Source organism: Oncorhynchus tshawytscha, linkage group LG11 (genome assembly GCF_018296145.1).
Source record: "Oncorhynchus tshawytscha isolate Ot180627B linkage group LG11, Otsh_v2.0, whole genome shotgun sequence".
Classification (NCBI taxonomy): domain Eukaryota; kingdom Metazoa; phylum Chordata; class Actinopteri; order Salmoniformes; family Salmonidae; genus Oncorhynchus; species Oncorhynchus tshawytscha.
The window spans coordinates 5,237,635-5,258,743 of NC_056439.1; the positions used below are offsets into that span (position 1 = coordinate 5,237,635).

Here is a 21,109-nt window from a genome sequence, read left to right on the forward strand (position 1 = left end):
TTAAATTATAAACTGGGTGGTTCGAGCCCTGAATGCTGATTGGCTGACAGCCATGGTATTTCAGACCCTATACCACGGGTATGACAAAACATGTATTTTTACTGCTCTAATTACATTGGTAACCAGTTTATAATAGCAATAAGGCACCTCGGAGGTTTGTGATATATGGCCAATATACCATGGCTAAGGACTGTGTCCAGGCACTCCGCTTTGCACACATGAACAGCCCTTAGCCATGGTATATTTGCCATATACCACACCTCCTCTGCCCTTATTGCTTAAATAGTTCACCTAATTTCCATTTGTGACAAAACAAGTAAGTATAGTGCAGAGAATCAATCTACCATCTAAACCGCTGTGAAATATATTTTCCATGACCAAAAATATTATACTTTCAGTTGTTTGAAGCCGGTGTACAAAACGGAAAGTAAAAGACGCAAAAATGATCGCTTCTTAGACTTGATTTCAATCAGAATGACAGATCTATAACTCACATTTCTATGTGAATTTGGTCAGGTCACCAAAAAGTTACATATTGCAGCTTTAAGTATTTATTTTCCTAGTAGGGACAGTAATATTAGAACCTTAACATTTTCCTTAAGTATAATTTTTTTTAAATTTTCCTTTCAAAAAAATAGTTTAGCTTACATAATATAATTTAAAGTATGCATTAAGATGTCTGTAATATAATAAACATGGCAAAACAAATGTAGACATTAATTAATGCATTTCTGGAGCTTCCAAAATATTTTTTACGTGGGTGGGGGAGTGCCAAGATGGAGGCGTGGTTTCAAAACAGAGCCCCTTATCAGTCATCTAGTGTAATATATAAATCGACACTCTGGATTCTCCTCCTGGAAGAGAGGTGATACAGAGGACACAGACATATATGAACACACAGATAATAAACACACCATCAACATGGAGAGTTTACCCATCCCCATTACATTTGAGTCCTATACTGAAAAAAGGCAGCTATGATAAGTCAAAAGTAATCAGTGGATCTATTCTGCTGACAAATTCATCTTTGTCTTTAATGCAGGGTTTAATCTAAACGTCAGAAGCTATCGAGTGGAATGGTTACTTTCTATATCATAGAATGGCATGGTTTTTCTGCTGGTGTATCCTGAGGTATCTCCTCTCTGAGAACCTCTTCCCGCAGTGCGTACAGGCGAATGGCCTTTCTCCCGTGTGGACTTTCAAGTGCATCTTCAGGTTGCCTGCCAGGGCGAAGCGCATGTGACACTGGGTACAGCTGAAGGGTTTCTCCCCTGTGTGAACCCTCTGGTGCATCTTTAGGTTGTCCTGGCGGGAGAACCTCTTCTCACACTGGGTACAGCTGAAGGGTTTCTCCCCTGTGTGGACCCTCTGGTGCCTCTCCACCTTCTGGGGACAGCTGAAGCCTTTGTGACAGAACATGCAGAGGAATCTTTTCTCTTTACTATTGCCTGATGTGGCTCCTTCCCCCTGAGCCTGGGCTCTAGCCGTGTTGTTTGAGTTCAATAACTGATCGAAAAGGACGTCGCTATGTGAATCGGAAGGTGCCATCGACGTGAACACTGGGTCACGACCCCTGAACGCATGTAAAGAGGAGTGGGTGGCGACATTTAGATTTGTCTCTAAGCTTCCCCTGTAATTTAAGAAATCTCTGCCCTGTGAGTGTCTGTCTCCTAGGTGACTATCTGCATTCCATGTGGGAGGAGCGTCGCCCTCCACTTTCACCTCATCTACCATTATAACCTCGCCTTTCTTATCTAGGCACCCTTCAGAGTATAACCTATTACTGTACCGGTTCCAGTCACCTCTAGACAGATCAGTCTGTGTCTCTAAACCCAAGGGCATTTTGCCAGGATCTATTTCTGTAGTGTAAGAACAAGATGGATCATCATTGCCAGTGTCTAATGCATCACCCTCAACATCCCCACAGGAATTAACCGTCCTCTGGCTCTGGTGAAATACTGGTAAATATTCTGAGCCGGGAGCAGGAGGACAGGCCAGTGGCCCTAGTCTCTCTGGGTCTGATCTGTGGTCAGATCCTGTGTGTAAGAACCTGTGTGTTACAGTTAAAGTCTCGGTGCCGGACTCTGACTTGAGGACAGCGTTCTGCAGTCCACTGATGCTGTGTCGGGTCCTGGGCTGCGCTGGGGCGGGGTCCTCTGTGGCTACAGGGGGTGCTCCAGCCTGGATGTCTCTGCTGTGCTGTAGGTCTTCCTCTCCTTCAGACCTCTCCTGTTTGACCCCAGTACCTGTAGCCTCTGCATCCGCAGACTGACAAGAAGAGAGGAGGTTATTACTGGTACATGAGTTGAACAGGATAACAATGTCCTAGGGAAGTCTCACAAGCTCCCCATTGGCAGATAAATGATGATGTACATAGCTGAGGGTACCCTTTCTGAAATAAACGGGCCACATTTAATTTACCAAGTAACACATTTTTTATGCAACACAATTACACAAACCTCTATCACGATAACATGCTGGGTTGAAGTTTCGCTCCTCTCATCAACAGTGATTTGTTGGTCGTCTTTCCATGTGTTGTGCCCTGCTGGCTTCACAAAGCTCCTGTGGCCTCCAGTGAGATGTCCTTCACCTGAGAGAGTGATTGGGGGGGAAATAGGTGGTTAGGTTAGGCACTGTCAATGCTCAACACTATAGTTTACAATATTGACGTTGTCTACAATTGGCAAGGATGTAAGGTAACACCTCTAACTTCCTGATATACTACCCAGTCTCGGCCTTCTGCAAAATGTACCTCTTGCCATTCCTCTGTATCGGTCGAGGATCTTGACACTACTGGGTCGACTGGCGAGGACGCGCTCTCGCACTGTCCTCTCTGCGCGCTCCCGAGCCACCTTCAGTTCCAGTAGTTTCCTCCGCAATGCCCTGTTTTCTTTCTGGCTTTGAGTTATTTCCAAACGAAACACTGCATAGTCGTCATCTACGAGTTTACAGATCTCTGCCACAGCTGCATTCGCTAGAACCTCCATGATGGAGGCTAATTGAGTGTGAAAAACCATACAGTTAGCCATGGTTAGCTGACGTTAGCAGATAGCTAGGTAGCGTTACCTAGATAACATCTATCAACCAAGTCCTGTCTCCAACGCCAATTAAACACTACATATGGTAAGTATGTGATGCTGTGCAGTTAGATGAATCATATTTTAAGTTCCGGGGTGTTTATAAACGTCGAAATAACAACAATAAAAACGCTATCGTGGAAATTGTTCTTGTTGACTTCCGTGTACTTTTTTTGTGTGAGTTTCCGGCAGACTATACAAGTATTGCTGCCTTTCACAGGTCGGAGGGTGAATTGCACTTTGTCACACAAAAAGGGGAATTAATCTCATCACCATCTAATCCAGGGATGGGACCTGATTGGTGTAACACTTTTTCCCCAGCTAACAAACATGACTCCAATAATCAACTAATTATGACCTTCAGTTTAGAATGCAATTAGTTTAAACAGCTGTGTTTGGGATGGAGAAAAAGTGTGACACCACTCTGGTCCCTAAAGACTGGAGTTGCCTGTTCCTGATAACCCTACACATATACACCACTATACCTCATAAACTCACCACCCCCAATCCCACTACTTTAGCCCTACCAGATCATACTCCAGGCCAACTGACCAGGAGCATGGAACCCCTACTCTTCGAAACCCCTTGTAGATCTCTTGCACCCACAAATGTCTCTGCTACTTCCACTACCACATGTATTTTCTGGGATTCATGCTTCATCAGTGCAGTACAATTATCCATAGCAATAAACACAAGAAATCCTACCTTAATAAAACTCATCCTCTCTGGATCTCTCTCTTATCTCCCAGTCTAATCACTCACCCTTGGGCTATCCTATACTCTCTTCACTGCCTCAGAATAGGACACTTTCTACCCCACTCTAACTCTGGCAATCTCAACCTGTCATACCTTCAAAGGGCACTTCGGATCCCCAGTTGCATGGGTGCCCCCACAGTGGAGACTGCTTTCTTTATCCCAACTTTACACCATCTCCGGCTATGCCCTCCTGTACATTTCCCACATCGCGGGATCTCCTTTCTACACACTGCTGCAATATGTCCGAGTCCTTAGCACATAAAGCGGGTTCGGAACAGATGCCATCACAGTTTAGCAAATATAACCTAACCTGACCGTATCAGGTACGGTCAGGTCAAAGCTCAACGAGACAGACCGTATTCTCAGTCTTTCCATTGCCACCGGGTCTACGTCTCATCAAACAGCGGGTGTCACAAACACCAGGAATATTATTTTTCATTTGATCCACCTCTACACTCAATGCTACCCCATTGATCACTCTTTTGAGTGGCACCCTGCTCTGGAGAACAAAGCACTACACATGTCGATCCCAGAGGCACGTGACACAGTTTCCCCGCTGCCTCTGTGCCGGAGGATGCACAAAAAAGCGAAACAATTCCACTTCTCAAAACTTTGACAGATGTACAGTTCCTAGTTTGTCCTTTACTCCGCTTGAAACAATGTACGGGTTGGCCAAAAAAACAGAATCCACCTCTCAGGGCAAACGTTGGAAGTCTCTACCACACCTGTCACCTCAGGTACTTCATCCTGGTCTGGCTCACTTCCAAACACCATGTCACACCCTCGTTGGTGACTTGTAAAAGGAGACAGGGTCTCACACTCAGTAGTTGATTTGTACTCTTTAACACCATTACTGGGTATATATTCAGGAGACGTAGGTTTGAGCCTGGCGCCTCTCTTCCCATTCTTCCACGTCTGCGTTATAAGTCAGAGAGAACTCGACAAATCATAGAGATAGGTAGAGGACTCATATTTGTATCTGTGCCATTATAGCTTCAGTGATTGCCTCAATGGCACTGCTCATGCTATCTCCATTTTGAATTTGTACATTTTCTTATTCACGATTGGCTGATCCCTCCTGATGTCCCGATTGGACATGACTCCAACAGGGTTACCAGGAAGTCCCATGTTGACTACATTAAAATGGTGGAAGCCCTCAATGGCGCTGCCCATGCTAATATGGCCTTTTGGTCACTAGATGTTTAAATCATTCTCTATGAGCCAAATCAAGACACCCCACTTCCATTTACACTGAGAAAGGATCTTATTGGTTGGGGCCGTAGTTCAAAGGGTTTGGTTAACCCTCCTGTTGTGTTTGTTTCAAATTAATTAATTCTGTGTTCCTGGTCCAAAATGACAGCCCCATTATAGATGATTATAAATCCTTGATAATGCATATATTATTACCTAATGTTGTGTTAGATATTTTTATCAACTTATGTCCACAGAGATGAACTGATATCATTCCGACAGATAAGATCTAACCCAGGCAAGAACTAAACCATGTTTACCAATTAGGATTTCCAATCTCTACAAAAGAATGTGGTGATTGGTATCAAAAGTGGCACTAATGTCTAGGAGCACGAGAACAGATGCAGAGCCTTGGTCTGACGCCATTAAAAGGTAATTTACCTCCTTCACAAGTGCAGTCTCAGTACTATGATGGTGTCAAATTAGACTGGAGCGTTTTGTATACATTATTTGTATGAGTCAATGTGCAACAGCTTTTCTTTTGAGAGAGGAATGGGATATTCAATATAGGCTGATCGTTTTTTACATTTTCGAGTCAAGGTTTGGATTTTTCAGGTTTGGCTTTATTACTGCCACTTCCAGTGAGTTTGGTACACATCTGGAGTATAGGGAGCCGTTTATTATATTCAACATATGAGGGCCAAGCACAGGAGGTAGCTCTCTCAGTAGTTTAGTTGGCAGCTAGAAGGTTTTAAGGTAGGCAGCTAGAAGGTTTAGAGGCAGCTAGAAGGTTTAGAGGCTATGACTATTTTCGTTAATGAGTCGAGAGATACAGGATTAAGTAGTTCTGGACAATTGAGTTTGAGAAATCTATTTTACATTTTTTTTATGATCATGAATTCATCACTGCTGAAGTGAAGACCATCCTTTCTTGGGGAATGCTGCTTTTTAATTAGCTTTGCGACAGTATCAAAAATAAAATATGGATTGTTTTTATTCCCCTCAATTAGGTTGGAAAAGTAGGGTGATCGAGCAGCAGTGAGGACTCTTCGATACTGCACGGTAATGTCTTTCCAAGTTAGTCGGAAGACTTCCAGTTTGGTGGAGCGCCATTTCCGTTCCAATTTTCTGGAAGTTTGTTTCAGGGCTTGTGTATTTAGTGTATACCAGGGAGCTGATTTCTTGTGACAAATGTTTTTAGTTTTAAGAGGTGCGACTCCATCTATTCAATGTTAAATCCTCAGTTAGGTGGTTAAGTGATTTTTGTACTCTGACATCCTTGAGTAGGTGGAGCGGGTCTGGAAGGGCATCTAGGAATCTTTGGGTTGTCCGAGAATTTATAGTGCAACTTTTGATAATCCTTGGTTGTGATCTGAGCAGATTATCTGTTGCGATTGCAAACATAATACGATTTTGGTCCGATAGTCCAGGATTATGAGGAAAAATATTTACATCCACCAGTGGACTGAACAACCTCTGTACCTTTTTTAGATTAGGTTACATTACATCGGCCTATATAAATCCGGGACACTCAAATTAGTATATGTTACTCTTGGTATGACAGTAGGTTACTTAAAGCAAAAAACGAAAAGAAGGTGGTTGGTCAGGGGGGGATGGGTGGTTGGATAAAGCAAACGTCTAGCAACCCAATGGTTGCGTGTTTTCATGGACAAATATAGCATTTTAGCTAATTTGCAACTACTACTTTAACTACTCAGCATGTTAGCTAACCCTTCCCCTAAACCTAACCCTAATCTAAAGTAACATATCATGCTAAATGGAGTGGCATGGATTTTAGTAAAACATAATGTTTTTCTCTGAGACCAGGCTGACTATGTTTGAGTCCTATACTGTAGTTACAGAATTACTTCATTGTTGTTAAACCCATCATGGTGGACATGAATATGGGTAAAATATAAGTAATAATAAATAAAAATTCATCAGACAAACCTGACTAAATTATTTGTACAATAGGTGTTTTTGTAGGTATATTTAGTAAGTGTATATAAGCTGTCGGTATGTAGAATAGGGTGAGATCAGATGTGATGTATACTAGAGAGAGTCTCAATATAAGTGTGTTTATTAAACATTTTTAAAAATGAAATACATCATATGAAAACCACACATACAATTCTCAACAAAATAATCTGCATTAACTTGATGAACTGCATTTATTATCATTAAAAGTGTCTTGGTAAAAAATAAAGTAGTTAAATGGATGTAATGAAATAGGGATTGGTGAACATCATATATCCTACACAGTGCAAACACTATAATATACCTTTTAGACTTATATATGCATTATACTGTTTATATCACACAATGTCTGGATGCAATATTCTATTCAGGAATATTCAACACTGTCCCTATCGTTATTCCAAATGCATCTGTGGATCTTTTCTGTTGACAGTAATGAAAATGAATCTTTGTCTTGAGAGAAGATTAAGAAGCATCCCGATTGGCTCTATGGATCTGGTCCACCTGACCGAGCCTATCCAGAGCTTTGCTGTGTGGCTTGGGGGTGGGCCCAATGGGGGCTTCCACGGTGACAGTTAACCAATGAGCAGCATGAAGTAGGAAGATAAGAGGGTAGATAAAGATGAGAAAGGAATCATGTTCTGTACACACAAATAAAAGGAACTCAGAAAAAGAGACACCCTCAAAGAGTACATGCATGGTTAGGTGGGCAAAAGGAGAGAACTATTAAATGTGAGGTAGAAATATTTAAGGGTTAGCTTGGAGGAAGAGAAGATAAAAAACACATAGGGAATGAGAGGTTAGAGGGCAGGACTAAAGCTAATGAGAGAAAGTGAAGGTCGGCAGTATGTCACCGCACTAACACCAATGATGGGAAGACAATGTGCTATTGGGTGGCCCTAAGGAACTAGGGGGTTACAGTAGTGATTCCTGTACCCTGAGGAGGGAATGGTTACCTTTTATGTTATGAAGTGTAATGTTTTTTCTGCTAGTGTGTCCTGAGGTAGCTCCTCTCTGAGAACCTCAGAGAAGGCGAATGGCTTTTCTCATGTGTGGACCTTCAGGTGCCTCTTCAGATGGTGCTGGTGGGAGAACCTTTTCTCACACTGAGGGCAGCTGTAGGGTTTCTCCCCTGTGTGGACCCTCTGGTGCCTCTTCAGGGTGCCAGCCTCTGAGAAGCGCATGTGACACTGGGTACAGCTGAACGGTTTCTCCCCTGTGTGGACCCTCTGGTGGATCTTCACATAGTTCGCCTCAGCAAAGCACTTCCCACATGTGGGGCAGGTGTATGGCTTGTTATTGTCGGTCTTAATGTTTGGCCTCCCACGTTTTGACCAAATAACACCAGAGGAGGTAGAAGCAGGAGCCACCACCCTCATCTGGTTAGTCTTTGAGCTCCCTCCTTGACCTCTAGCCATTGTTTCGGTGTTGTTGGGATTGTGTGCCGTGTTATCAGCTTGATACTTCTTGTGGTGAACACCCATCCTGACCCTGTCTGTATTGGTGTGGTAACCATGAGGTAGTTGAGGAAGGCTAGACCCAGGTCTAGGCTTTCTATGAACCCAATCATCAGGCGTTAGATGAGATCCTGAAGGAGAAGACAGACTTCCTGTTCGACTCCCACCAGGGGGGTCTCCCATTACTCTCGGTGAAGACTGAAGCCCAGGGTGACCTGCTCTGTTCATCATGGATACTGTGGTGTTTGTATCATAGGAACAGGAGGGTCTATCTCTATCAGCCCCAGGCCCTGCTTCATCCTTGCACCGAGAATGCGAAGAGGGTCTGGGCTGCAGACTGGAGCCTCTGTCTCTCTGATGACCACCAGGACTGAGGTTGTTCAGTCCACCTGTCCACTGGTTGTCTTCTGTGTGGTGGTGGAGTCTCTGTCCCTCATGGTTCAGTCTTGGTTCTGACTCAGGAAGGAAGAGTGACGGCTCCTGATCCAGGGTCCTGATCTGTGGCCAGGGTTCGTGACCGGCCGCATCAGAGGTCCAGTCTCTCCCGCCAGCAACACCGGATATCAACAGTTCCTCATGGACTGCAGACTGTAAACACAAATTGGACAGAAAAGCATAAAGGTTTTATATAAGAAATTATTTGCTGTACACACAGAAACATGAAAATTAATAACCACAGTCAAGCCCATCCCCAACACTGATTCAAGTACCCAACAATATGGATCCATTGGACTTCATTATAAAAAATGTCCATATGTGTTGATTCAAGAACTAAGTATAATGTTTAGGTTTGACTGAGAGAAGGGAAACTCAGTCCCTGTAATGATACAAAAATAACCAAGTCAGACAGTCAATTTTTGTATTGAATTTCAACAAAATGGTATATATACACTCACATAACGTGAAGTACAGTACTTTCATTGCACAAAACGATGCGTGACAAGAAGAATAACTTTCTCACTTTGGTGACACTACATTTTTCTGTAAATCTTGTACCCTCGCTTTGTTAAAATACATTTTTGAAAATGTTGTACAAGGTTAAACATTACATTACAAAGACCTTCAATACTTTGTGTCAAGTAAACTAATTAAGGCAATATCCTCAACTCACTATTAAAAAAACAGTATCATCCTAAAGGAACATATACTGAACAAAATCATAAACGCAACATGCAACATTTTAAAAGATTTACAGAGTTACAGTTCATATATGAAAAGCAGTCAATGTAAATACACAAATTTAGGCCCTACTCTATGGATTTCACATGACTGCGAATTACTCTGGCTCAGGGGAGCGAAGGTGAATGGCAAGGCACTGGAGTGACGAACTGCCCTTGCTCTCTCCACTGGGATCCTCTGCCCCTGACCCTATTACAGGGGCTGAGTCACTGGCTTACTGGTGCTCTTCCATGCCACCCCAAGGAGGGGTTCGTCACTTGAGTGGGTTGAGTCACTGACGTGATCTTTCTGTCCGGTTATGCGCCCCCTCTGCAGTGGAGGAGATCTTGTGGGCTATACTCAGCCTTTGTGTCAGGGTAGTAAGTTGGTGGTCTGTTGATATCCCTCTAGTGGTGTGGGGGCTGTGCTTTGGCAAAGTGGTCAGGGTTTTATCCTGCCTGGTTTATCCCCCCCCCCCACCTTAACCTCCAGTATCTATGTTGCAATAGTCTGTGCTGGGGTGCTAGGGTCAGTTTGTCTGGTGAAATTATCCTGTCTTATCTCTTGTCCTGTATGAATTATGCTCCCTCTAATTCTCCCATGCCTCAGGACTACCTCACCTGATGACTGCTGGCTGTCCCCTTTCCCAGTCCACCTGGTCATGCAGTTTTGCCTGTGGCTATGGAACCCTGACCTGTTCACCAGACGTGCTAACCTGTCCCGGACCTGCTGTTTTCGACCCTCTCTCTCACTATCCCCCGCACCTGCTGTCTCGACCTCTGAATGCTCGGCTATGAAAAACCAACTGACATTTTATCTTGAGGTGCTGACCTGTTGCACAACCACTGTGATTATTATTTGACCCTGCTGGTCAGAGCATCAGCTGTTCCGGACGACTGTGTGATCACGCTCTCCGTAGCCAACATGAGTAAGACCTTTAAACAGGTCAATATACACAAGGCTGCGGGGCCAGATGGATTACCAGGACATGTGCTCCAGGCATGTGCTGACCAACTGGCAGGTGTCTTCACTGACATTTTCAATATGTCCCTGATTGAGTCTGTAATATCAACATGTTTCAAGCAGACCACCATAGTCCCTGTGCCCAAGAACACAAAGGCAATCTGCCTAAATGACTACAGACCCGTAGCACTCACGTCCGTAGCCATGAAGTGCTTTGAAAGGCTGGTAATGCCTCACATCAACACCATTTTCCCGGAAACCCTAGACCCACTCCAATTTGCATACCGCCCAAACAGATCCACAGAGGATGCAGTCTCTATTGCACTCCACACTGCCCTTTCCCATCTGGACAAAAGGAACACTTATGTGAGAATGCTATTCAGGGTCAGAGACCTGGCCGGGTGGTGCCAGAATAACAACCTATCCCTCAACATAACCAAGACTAAGGAGATTATTGTGGACTACAGGAAAAGGAGGACCAAGTACGCCCCCATTCTCATTGACGGGGCTGTAGTGGAGCAGGTTGAGAGCTTCAAGTTCCTTGGTGTCCACATCACCAACAAACTAGAAAGGTCCAAGCACACCAAGACCGTTATGAAGGGGGCTCGACAAAGCCTATTCCCCCTCAGGAAACTAAAAAGATTTGGCATGGGTCCTGAGATTCTCAAAATGTTCCACAGCTGCAACATCGAGAGATCCTGACTGGTTGCATCACTGCCTGGTACGGCAATTGCTCGGCCTCCGACCGCAAGGCACGACAGAGGGTAGTGCGTACAGCCCAGTACATCACATGGGGCTAAGCCCGCCTGCCATCCAGGACCTCTACAACAGGCGGTGTCAGAGGAAGGCCCTAAAAATTGTCAAAAACCCCATCCACCCCAGTCATAGACTGTTCTCTCTACTACCGCATGGCAAGCAGTACCGGAGTGCCAAGTCTAGGACAAAAAAGCTTCTCAACAGTCTTTACCCCCAAGCCATAAGACTCCTGAACAGGTAATCAAATGGCTACCCAGACTATTTGCATTGTGTGCCCCCCCCCAACCCCTCTTTTATGCTGCTGCTACTCTCTGTTTATCATATATGCACAGTCACTTTAACTATACATTCATGTACATATGTACATACTGCCTCAATTGACCCGACCTACGAGTGCTCCCGCACATTACCTAACCAGGCTATCTGCATTGTGTCCCGCCATCAACCACCCGCCAACCCCTCTTTACGCTACTGCTACTCTCTGTTCATCATATATGCATAGTCACTTTAACCATATCTACATGTACATACTACCTCAATCAGCCTGACTAACCGATGTCTGTACGTAGCCTCGCAACTTTTATAGGCTCGCTACTGTATATAGCCTCGCTACTGTTTTTCACTGTCTTTTTACTGTTGTTTTTATTTCTTTACTTACCTATTGTTCACCTAATACCTTTTTTGCACTATTGGTTAGAGCCTGTAAGTAAGCATTTCACTGTAAGGTCTACACCTGTTGTATTTGGCACACGTGACAAATAAACTTTGATTTGAATGTTTGAACATCTTGAAGAACGATCTGGCCTTAATGGCCGTGTACTCTTATCTCCACCTGGCACAGCCTGAAGAGGACTGCCTACTCCTCAGGCCATGGTTCCTCTCTAGGTTTCTTCCTAAGTTCCTGGCTTTTATTTAAAATTAAATAAAATTATTTTTTATTTAATCTTTATTTAACTAAGCGAGTCAGTTAAGAACAAATTCTTATTTACAATGACCTACCAAAACGCAAAAAAGCCTCCTGCGGGGACGGGCCTGGGATTAAAAATAAATAGAATATAAATATACGACAAAACACACATCACAACAAGAGAAACAACACTACATAAACAGACCTAAGACAACACCATAGCAAGGCAGCAACACATGACAACACAGCATGGTAGAAACAAAACATGGTAGCAACACTGTGGCGAAATCTGCACGGAGTCTTCACCGTGCACTGCCACTTTAAGAGCGCATGAGCAGTAAAGGAAGGAGGAAATAAAGAGCTCATTCAGCTCTTTGGGGAGGGGCTTTTGGGTGGCGCGACAGTTTGATTGTGTGTGCTGTGCTGCAGAAGTTTTGTTTGTTTTCAGCGTTTGTAGTTTATAAAGTATTTAACTCAATCATCGGTGTGATCGCTTTAGATCGTGGTTGTTTTTGTTTGGGACGCGCCCGTTATGGATCGCATGGATTAGTAGCAACATTGTTGCGAAGCTTTAACATACAAACCATCGGACAGTCAGACAGTACACCGGCAGGCCTGAAGACCACAGCTAAGATTTCTCTTTTTCTCTTTCTTTCTCTTCCCTCTCGTTCCAGTGCTTTAACCTGCAAAAGACTCTCTATTTTTCAAATGCACTTCCCATTGAAGTTCATTAGAGCTGGACTATTATTGCCCTGCCAGAAGTATTTTGATGGACATTTTAGTTAGAAGGGAGGTTGCTTGCAAGTTGTGTATTGTTATGTGAACTGTATTTGTGACAGGTTAAAGGAAATATTCATAGCCTGTTATACATTAAAAAGTATTAGTAAGTTCATAGTATGTGAGGATCTTAAAACATCTAAGGTTAAAAAGATGCATTCAGTATTAGTTGATAGAGATTGATAACATTCATATAATTGTGTTAAAGTTAAAATCTGTCAAAGGGTACGAATTGTGAGAGTAATGTGTAAACGTTATATTGATTACTTTATTTTGTGGTGCCTAAAAGTGTTAATCTGTGATCTACGAAATGCTCTTAATCTATGAGCCGGAGATCGATTGCTCTGGTCTCCACCCATATTCCTGGGGAAAATCTCGGTCTTTTCTCATTACACTAAACGTTGAATTGAGAATACAACACCGTATCACTCTTGTGATTATTTCTCCCCTGTTTTCAGGGGCGTAACATATTGAGGTGAGGTGTACTAATGACATGTGGCCGAGAAGACTGTGGACATTTTTTAAGGCCTTTGTTGTGTCGATGAACACCCCCCACATTCATACCCTCTGCACTCATCCACTAGAAAATAATACAGATTATTGCAAATCCTCTGTTGGTGACTGGGTTCGTTCTTGTATGAAGTTGCTGTTGAATTGCTCTGCCATTATTAGTATTAGTATTATTGTTGGGGTTACCCCTGTGCTGTGATGTGGGTTTTATGTGGTGTGTATTCTCTTTTCTCTCCACTGGCTATCTGGTAAACAGGCTACACTCTAGGCAGTCTCTTCTGCTGATGTGTGTGTGTCTGGTAGTGGTACTCTCTCTATTCTACTCTTTTCCTTTCGGCATGGTTAATACCTGCCTGGCGCCCGAACAAAATCTTTCTTTACCCCTCTCTAATAAATACCGCTACAACACAACATGGTAGCAGCACAAAACATGGTTCAAACATTACTGGGCACAGACAACAGCACAAAGGGCAAGAAGGTAAAGACAACAATACACCACACAAAGCAGCCACAACTGTCAGTAAGAGTGTCCATGATTGAGTCTTTGAATGAAGAGATTGAGAACTGTCCCGTTTGAGTATTTGTTGCAGCTCGTTCCAGACGCTAGCTGCAGCGAACTGAAAAGAGGAGTGACCCAGGGATGTGTGTGCTTTGAGGACCTTTAACAGAATGGCTGGCAGAACGGGTGTTGTATGTGGAGGATGAGGGCTGCAGTAGATACCTCAGATAGGGGGGCGTGAGGCCTAAGAGGGTTTTAAAAATAAGCATCAACCAGTGGGTCTTGCGACGGGTAAACAGAGATGACCAGTTTACAGAGGAATATAGAGTGCAGTGATGTGTCCTATAAGGAGCATTAGTGGCAAATCTGATGGCCGAATGGTAAAGTACATCTAGCCGCTCGAGAGCACCCTTACCTGCCGATCTATAAATTACGTCTCCGTAATCTAGCATGGGTAGGATGGTCATCTGAATCAGGGTTAGTTTGGCAGCTGGGGTGAAAAAAGAGTGATTACGATAAAGGAAACCAAGTCTATATTTAACTTTAGCCTGCAGCTTTGATATGTGCTGAGAGGAGGACAGTGCACCTTCGAGCCATACTACCAAGTACTTGTATGAGGTATCTACCTCAAGCTCTAAACCCTGGGGTTTTAGGCTGAGTTTCTGTATAAGTACTTAGTCACATCTGCCAGAGTTGAGGATGCGGTCCCAGCCACTGACCTCAGCCATGTCGCCTCTGGTCCTGGCCTGCTCAATGTTTTCGTCCCCGGGGCCCTTGGCTGCACCCGTCTGAGTCTGGGAATCCAAGATGGCCACCCAGTCTCCTCTGTTAGCCTCCAGCCAACCACCTGCAGGAAGAGGTTACAAAATAGACTTTATAAACATGGCAGAGAACTCTACATATGGATTTTCTTTCATCAATTACCAGGTCCAGTTCATACATTGTGTGTTTTTGTATGTAAACACAAGTTGTATTGATATCATTTTATGAATGAAGAAAAATAAGAACACATAGCCAGGTGCATCACTATCCCCATTGAAGATGTATTACTGTATGGAGGCTATATGTATTACTATTCCCATTGAAGATCTATTACTGTATGGAGGCTATATGTATGTCTCTCTTACCTTGCTCTCCCATCTTTAACCCACTCAGCAGGTCAATGCTCTCTGGTTCGTCTTCTATTGTCTCCTCTTTGACCAGCAGCAGATCAGGCTTCCCATCCTCCATGTCTACTGACTGTAAGAGGTACAGAGTGAGAGGATGTTGGATCAAGAAATCTGGTATCAGCACCCTGCTTTGGAGCATGGGTAGGATGGTCATCTGAATCAGGGTTAGTTTGGCAGCTGGGGTGAAAGAAGAGTGATTACGATTGGGCAGTAATGGATTGCTTTGAGAACTACAGTATGCAAACATGTTAGTTAATTTGATTACTTGACACTCTAATAGTTTTATAATTCAAAGGTATGGTCAAGACCTGGGCCCGTAACCACAAAGATTCTCAGAGTAGGAGTGCAGATCTAGGATCTTTACATATGTTATTCATTATGATCTAAAAGGCTAAACTGATCCTAGATCAGCACTCCTACTCTGAGAGGCTTTGTGGATATGGGCCCTGACCTAATACCATTCAGCCAGTAGTTCACAGTGGGCTCACCTCAGTGAGACTGTGTGTGGTCCTGTGCTGCTCAGCTGGTTCCTCTGTGGGTTCAGAAGGAGGTGTAGTCTGGTTGTCCTCCATGACCATGTTCCCCAGAACCTCCTCACACCCCTCCTCCTTCACCAGCAGCACCTCTGGACCCTTCTCCTGGAAGATAAAGGTGATACAGATTACACAGACATACACTCCCTCAGGTACGTACACACACAGATAATAAACACTTTAAACATGGAGTGTTTACCCATCCCCACTATGTTTGAGTCCTATACTGTAGTTACAGAATGACTTCATTGATGTTAAACCCGTCATGGTGGACATTAAATATGATGCTGTGGGTAAAAAGTCAGCAATGATAAGTCAAGTAATCATCAGACAAACCTGTCTAGTGTATGGGTATTTGTAGGTATATTTGGTGAGTGTTCACTGAGTGTACAAACCATTAGGAACACCTTCCAAATACAATTCATCGGGGCATGGACTCTACAAGGTGTCGAAAGTGTTCCAAAGGGTTGCTGGCCCATGTTGACTCCAATGCTTCAAGTTGGCTGGATGTCCTTTTGGGTGGTGTTCCATTTTTGATACACGCGTGAAAAATCAAGCATCGTTGCAGTTCTTGACACAATCAAACCGGGTGCACCTGGCACCTACTACCATACCCCATACAGAGGCACTTAAATATTTTGTCTTGCCCATCCACACATACACAATCCATGTCTCAATTGTCTCAATGCTTAAAAATAATTTTTAACCTGTCTCCTCCCCTTCATTTACACCGATTGATGTGGATTTAATAGGTGACATCAATAAGGGATCATAGCTTTTACCTGCATTCACCTGGTCATTCTATGTCATGGAAATAGCAGGTTTTCCTAATGTTTTGTGGACTAAGTGTATATTGATTATAAAGCACTGTTGTGTGTTTGCAGAATAGGGTAAGATCAGATGTATGCTAACGCGAGTCTCAATCAAAGTCTTAGAATGAAAAGTCCCACTTTGTGTTCATTGAACAAACAAGTTTTAAATACACCACATGAAAACCACACATACTTGTCATGTCTCAACAAAAATATCTGCCTGAAGTTGAAATGAACTGCATTCATTTTCTCATTAAAAAAAGTGTCTTTGGAAAATTTGCGAACATCAGATACACAGTACAATCCACAATATGAAACAGACTTTTAGGCTTTACGTGCCTTATACACTGAGTGTATACCAAACATTATGAACACCTGCTCTTTCCATGACATAAACTGACCAGGGGAATGCAGGTGAAAGCTATGATTCCTTATTGATGTCACTTGTTAAATCCAATTCAATCAGTGTAGATGACGGGGAGGAGACAAGGTAAAGAAGGATTTTTGGTAACACTTCACTTGACACCCAGTGTCATAACACGTTATGACATGGTCATAACCTGTAATAATATAGTCATAACACCTATTTAGACCTGTTGAGACATGTTTTGTGTTATTTTATGGCTGGTTATGACACCTATGTAAGAGTGCCCTGCTAGAGCCTCCCGGTCAACTGTAAGTGCTGTTATTGTGAAGTAGAAACGTTTTACAAGCAACAACAGCTCAGCAGCGAGTTGCAACACTCACTACAGAGTTCCAAACTGCCTCTAGAAGCAACGTCTACCCAAGAACTGTTTGTCTGGAAATGGGTATCCATGGCCGAGCAGCCGCAAACAAGCCTAAGATCACCATGGGTAATGCCAAGTGTCAGCTGGAGTGGTGTAAAGCTCGCAGCCATTGGACTCTAGAGCAGTGGAAACGCGTTCTCTGGAGTGATGAATCACGCATCACCATCTGGCACTTCGACGGACGAATCTGGGTTTGGCGGATGCCAGGAGAACGCTACCTGCCCAAATGCATTGTGCCAACTGTAAAGTTTGGTGGATGAGGAATAATGGTCTGGGGCTAATTTTTCAAGGTTCGGGCTAGGCCCCTTAGTTTCAGTGAAGGGATATCTTAACGCTACAGCATACAATGACATTCAAGATGATTCTGTGCTTCCAACTTTGTGGTAACAGTTTGGGGAAGGCCCTTTCCTGTTTCAGCATGACAATGCCCCCGTGCACTAAGCGAGGTCCATACAGAAATGTTCCAGTCCCCTCTAGACAGATCAGTCTGTGTCTCTAAACCCAAGGATATGTTTCCAGGGACCATCTCTGTAGCGTAAGAACAAAACAGATCATCACCGCGAGTGTCTAACGCATCACCATCTCCACGGGAATAAACCATCCTCTGGCTCTGGTGAATCACCAGTAAGTAGTAGAAACCAGGATCAGAAGGTCAGACTGGTGGCCCTTGTCTCTTTGGCTCTGATCTCTGTTCATATTGTGTGTGTAAGAGCCTGTGTGTTACAGTTAAAGCCTTTGTGTCGGAGAGCGTTCGACTGACCTCTGTGATGCTGCAACGGTTCCTGGCCTGGAGCGCAGCGGCGGTGGTGAGGTCCTCCGTGGCTACAGGGCGCGCCACTCCAGATGCTGTTCCAGTCTGGATGTCTCTGCTATGCTGCGGGTCCTCCTCTCCTCCAGACCTCTCCAGTTTGACTCCAGGATCTGCAGCCTCTGCATCTGCAGACTGACACAAGAAGAGAGGACATTACTATCAGTACATGGGTTGAATTGGATAACAATGTCAAAGGGAAGTCTCACAAGCTCTCCTATGGCAGATAAATTAGGATGTAAATGTAAGCAAGTGAATAGCTGAGGGGAGCCTTTGAAATAAACCATCCACATTTGACTTACAAAGTAATTGTAATTTTTTACATAACACTATTACACTAACCTCTATCATGATAATGTTCTGGGTTGAGGTTCCACTCCACTCATCAACAGTGATTGGTTGGTCATCACTCCTTGTATTGTGTCCCGCTGGCTTCACAAAGCTCCTGTAGCCTCCAGTGAGATGTCCTTCACCTGAGAGAGTGATTGGGGGGAAAGAGGTGGTCAGGTTAGCTAATGTTCAACACTATATTGTATACTATTGACCATTTTGACACTGTCTAGAATTGGCAAGGATGTAAGGTAATGCTTCTCATAATTTATTGATATACTATTTATTGTTAATTGTATTATGTTCCAGGCATGTTTTCATTGAGTAAATAATAGTAAATGCAGTAAATCAAGAATCTGGTTAGAATATGATATTGTGTCTGTGCGCAAGATAACTAAGTAATCAGGGGAATTATTGCATACTATCCTAAAACTGACCAAGATAGGTGGGGTTGACACATCTAAAGCCACACAAGCGCAGAGGGGAAGGGGGCGACAGGTCCCGCAGTCTCCTGATACATTTACCTCTTGCCATCGCTCTGTATCGGTCGAGGATCTTGACACTACTGGGACGACTGCCGAGGACGCGCTCTTGCATTGTCCTCTCTGCGCGCTCCCGTGCCACCTTCAGTTCCAGTAGCTGTAGTTTCCTACGCAATGCCCTGTTTTCTTTCTGGCTTTGAGTTATTTCCAAACGAAACACTGCATAGTCGTCGTCTACGAGTTTACAGATCTCTGCCACGGCTGCATTCGCTAGCACCTCCACGACGGAGGCTATTTGCGTGTGAAAAACCATACAGTTATCCATTGTTGGCTAACGTTAGCCGTTAACAGCTAGCTAGCGTTACCTAGATAACATCTATCAACCCAGTCCTGTTTCCAACGCGATGCGGTGAATTTAAATTGATCATATTTTGAGTTCCAGGGTGTTAGTTAATAAACGTCAAAATAATAACAACAAAAAGGCTTTTCAGTTCTGTTTTCCTTTTTTCTTATTTTAAGGTTTATTGGAGAATCGCAACCAACTGCCATGTGCATACACCGCCACCTACTGTACTGGAGTGTGAGACCGTTACGACATCTATTCCACTACACTATCTTAACTAACCCTACATTTTATAATAAAATTAAATAATTCCCTACAAACCTTCCTACTTTCATCACCCCCACCCAAAATGGGACTGCAGTGGAGAAGGGGAAACGTTTCAAGTTCTTCAGCGTACACATCACTGACAATCTGAAATGGTCCACCCACACAGACAGTGTGGTGAAGAAGGCGCAACAGCGCCTCTTCAACCTCAGAAGGCTGAAGAAATTTGGCTTGGCACCTAATACCCTCAACTTTTACAGATGCCTAATTGAGAGCATGCTGTCGGAAAGTATCACCGTCTGGTACGGCAACTGCATCGCCCACAACCACAGGGCTCTCCAGAGGGTGGTGCGGTCTGCCCAACGCACCACTGGGGGCACACTGCCTGCCCTCCAGTACAATAACAGCAGCACCCAATGTCACAGGAAGGGCAAAAAGATCATCAAGGACATCAACCACCCGAGCCACGTCCTGTTCACCCCGCTACGATCCAGAAGGCGAGGTCAGTACAGGTGCATCAAAGCTGGGACAGAGAAGCTGGTTTTCAGTCTCTATCTCAAGGCCATCACTGTTAAATAGCCATCACTCCGGCTGCTGCTCATTTATATATGGAATCACTGGTCTCTTTAATAATCTTTACGTTCAGATTTACTCATTTCATATGTATATACTGTATTCTATTCTACTGTATTTTAGTCAATGCCACTCCGACACTGGTCATCCTAATATTTATATATTTCTTAATTCCATTCTTTTACTTTTAGATTTTTTTTGTATTGTTGTGAATTTTTAGATACTCTTGCACTGTTGGAGCTACACCTGCACTAACATCTGCAAAATATGTGTATGTGACTAATAAAATTTGATTGACCCTGTCAAACACCTCTCCTTTTTTACATCATACATTTCACAAAATAATAATACATGTTCAACCGTTTCCTCTTCCATGTTTCCCTATCAATTTAATCCAGTACGCCCTAATCTCACCCTAAACAACATTACCGCCTCCCTTCTGTTTCCATTATATGACACTATCTCCAGTACAGATTTTCCCTTCTGTTTACTTCAAGTTGGACTGCACCAAAAAGTTGTATTGCTGCCACCTACTGTGTGGGGTGAAAACTGGGAGACTTTAAATGAATGGTTGCACTGCAAGCCGCATCTTTCTCAAAAACACTTCCAACTAAGTTTGGTGTTGTATAAATTGACTTCATATTTTAAAGGTAGATTCAGCGAGATGATGTTACCACAAGCAGCACCACTGATATAAGTTGACGAACGTTGATGAGTTAATTCAGGGGAGGCGTATCTGCGAACTAATGTGGTTTTCCAACAGCAAGGCTCAGATCAACATGGCAGCTTTGCCATTGTTTATGAAAGGTTTTCTTTATAATGTCGAAATAAACATCTATTCTAATCCCCATATCACACACTCACAAACTGAAATCATAACATGATGTGTGTACAACAGGGTTGGGCTCAATTTGAATTGCAGTCAGTCAATTCAGGAAGGGATTTTACTTTTGGAATAAATGGCTTCTCATTTTCAGTT

At 43.5% G+C, this 21,109-nt stretch overlaps 3 protein-coding genes across 3 annotated transcripts; all 3 read right to left on the reverse strand.

Annotated features, from left to right (window-relative positions):
- Positions 1-239: 239 nt before the first annotated feature.
- On the reverse strand, positions 240-2,802 carry LOC121847795 (zinc finger and SCAN domain-containing protein 30-like). The gene is made up of 3 exons (XM_042330556.1): positions 2,753-2,802; positions 2,460-2,590; positions 240-2,268 (listed from the first exon to the last, which is right to left on the reverse strand). The coding sequence occupies exons 1-3, from the start codon at positions 2,760-2,762 to the stop codon at positions 1,093-1,095; spliced, it is 1,317 nt and encodes a 438-aa protein (XP_042186490.1). The 5' UTR covers positions 2,763-2,802; the 3' UTR covers positions 240-1,092.
- Positions 2,803-7,086: 4,284 nt separating this feature from the next.
- LOC112232191 (zinc finger protein 205-like) lies at positions 7,087-15,741 on the reverse strand. The gene is made up of 4 exons (XM_042330561.1): positions 15,686-15,741; positions 15,156-15,267; positions 14,748-14,875; positions 7,087-9,046 (listed from the first exon to the last, which is right to left on the reverse strand). Exons 2-4 carry the CDS (start codon positions 15,256-15,258, stop codon positions 8,048-8,050), a joined length of 1,230 nt encoding a protein of 409 aa, XP_042186495.1. The 5' UTR covers positions 15,259-15,267; positions 15,686-15,741; the 3' UTR covers positions 7,087-8,047.
- Positions 15,363-19,590, reverse strand: LOC121847826. The gene is made up of 5 exons (XM_042330595.1): positions 18,993-19,590; positions 18,481-18,611; positions 18,091-18,273; positions 15,773-15,835; positions 15,363-15,374 (listed from the first exon to the last, which is right to left on the reverse strand). The coding sequence occupies exons 1-5, from the start codon at positions 19,273-19,275 to the stop codon at positions 15,363-15,365; spliced, it is 672 nt and encodes a 223-aa protein (XP_042186529.1). The 5' UTR covers positions 19,276-19,590.
- Positions 19,591-21,109: the final 1,519 nt, after the last annotated feature.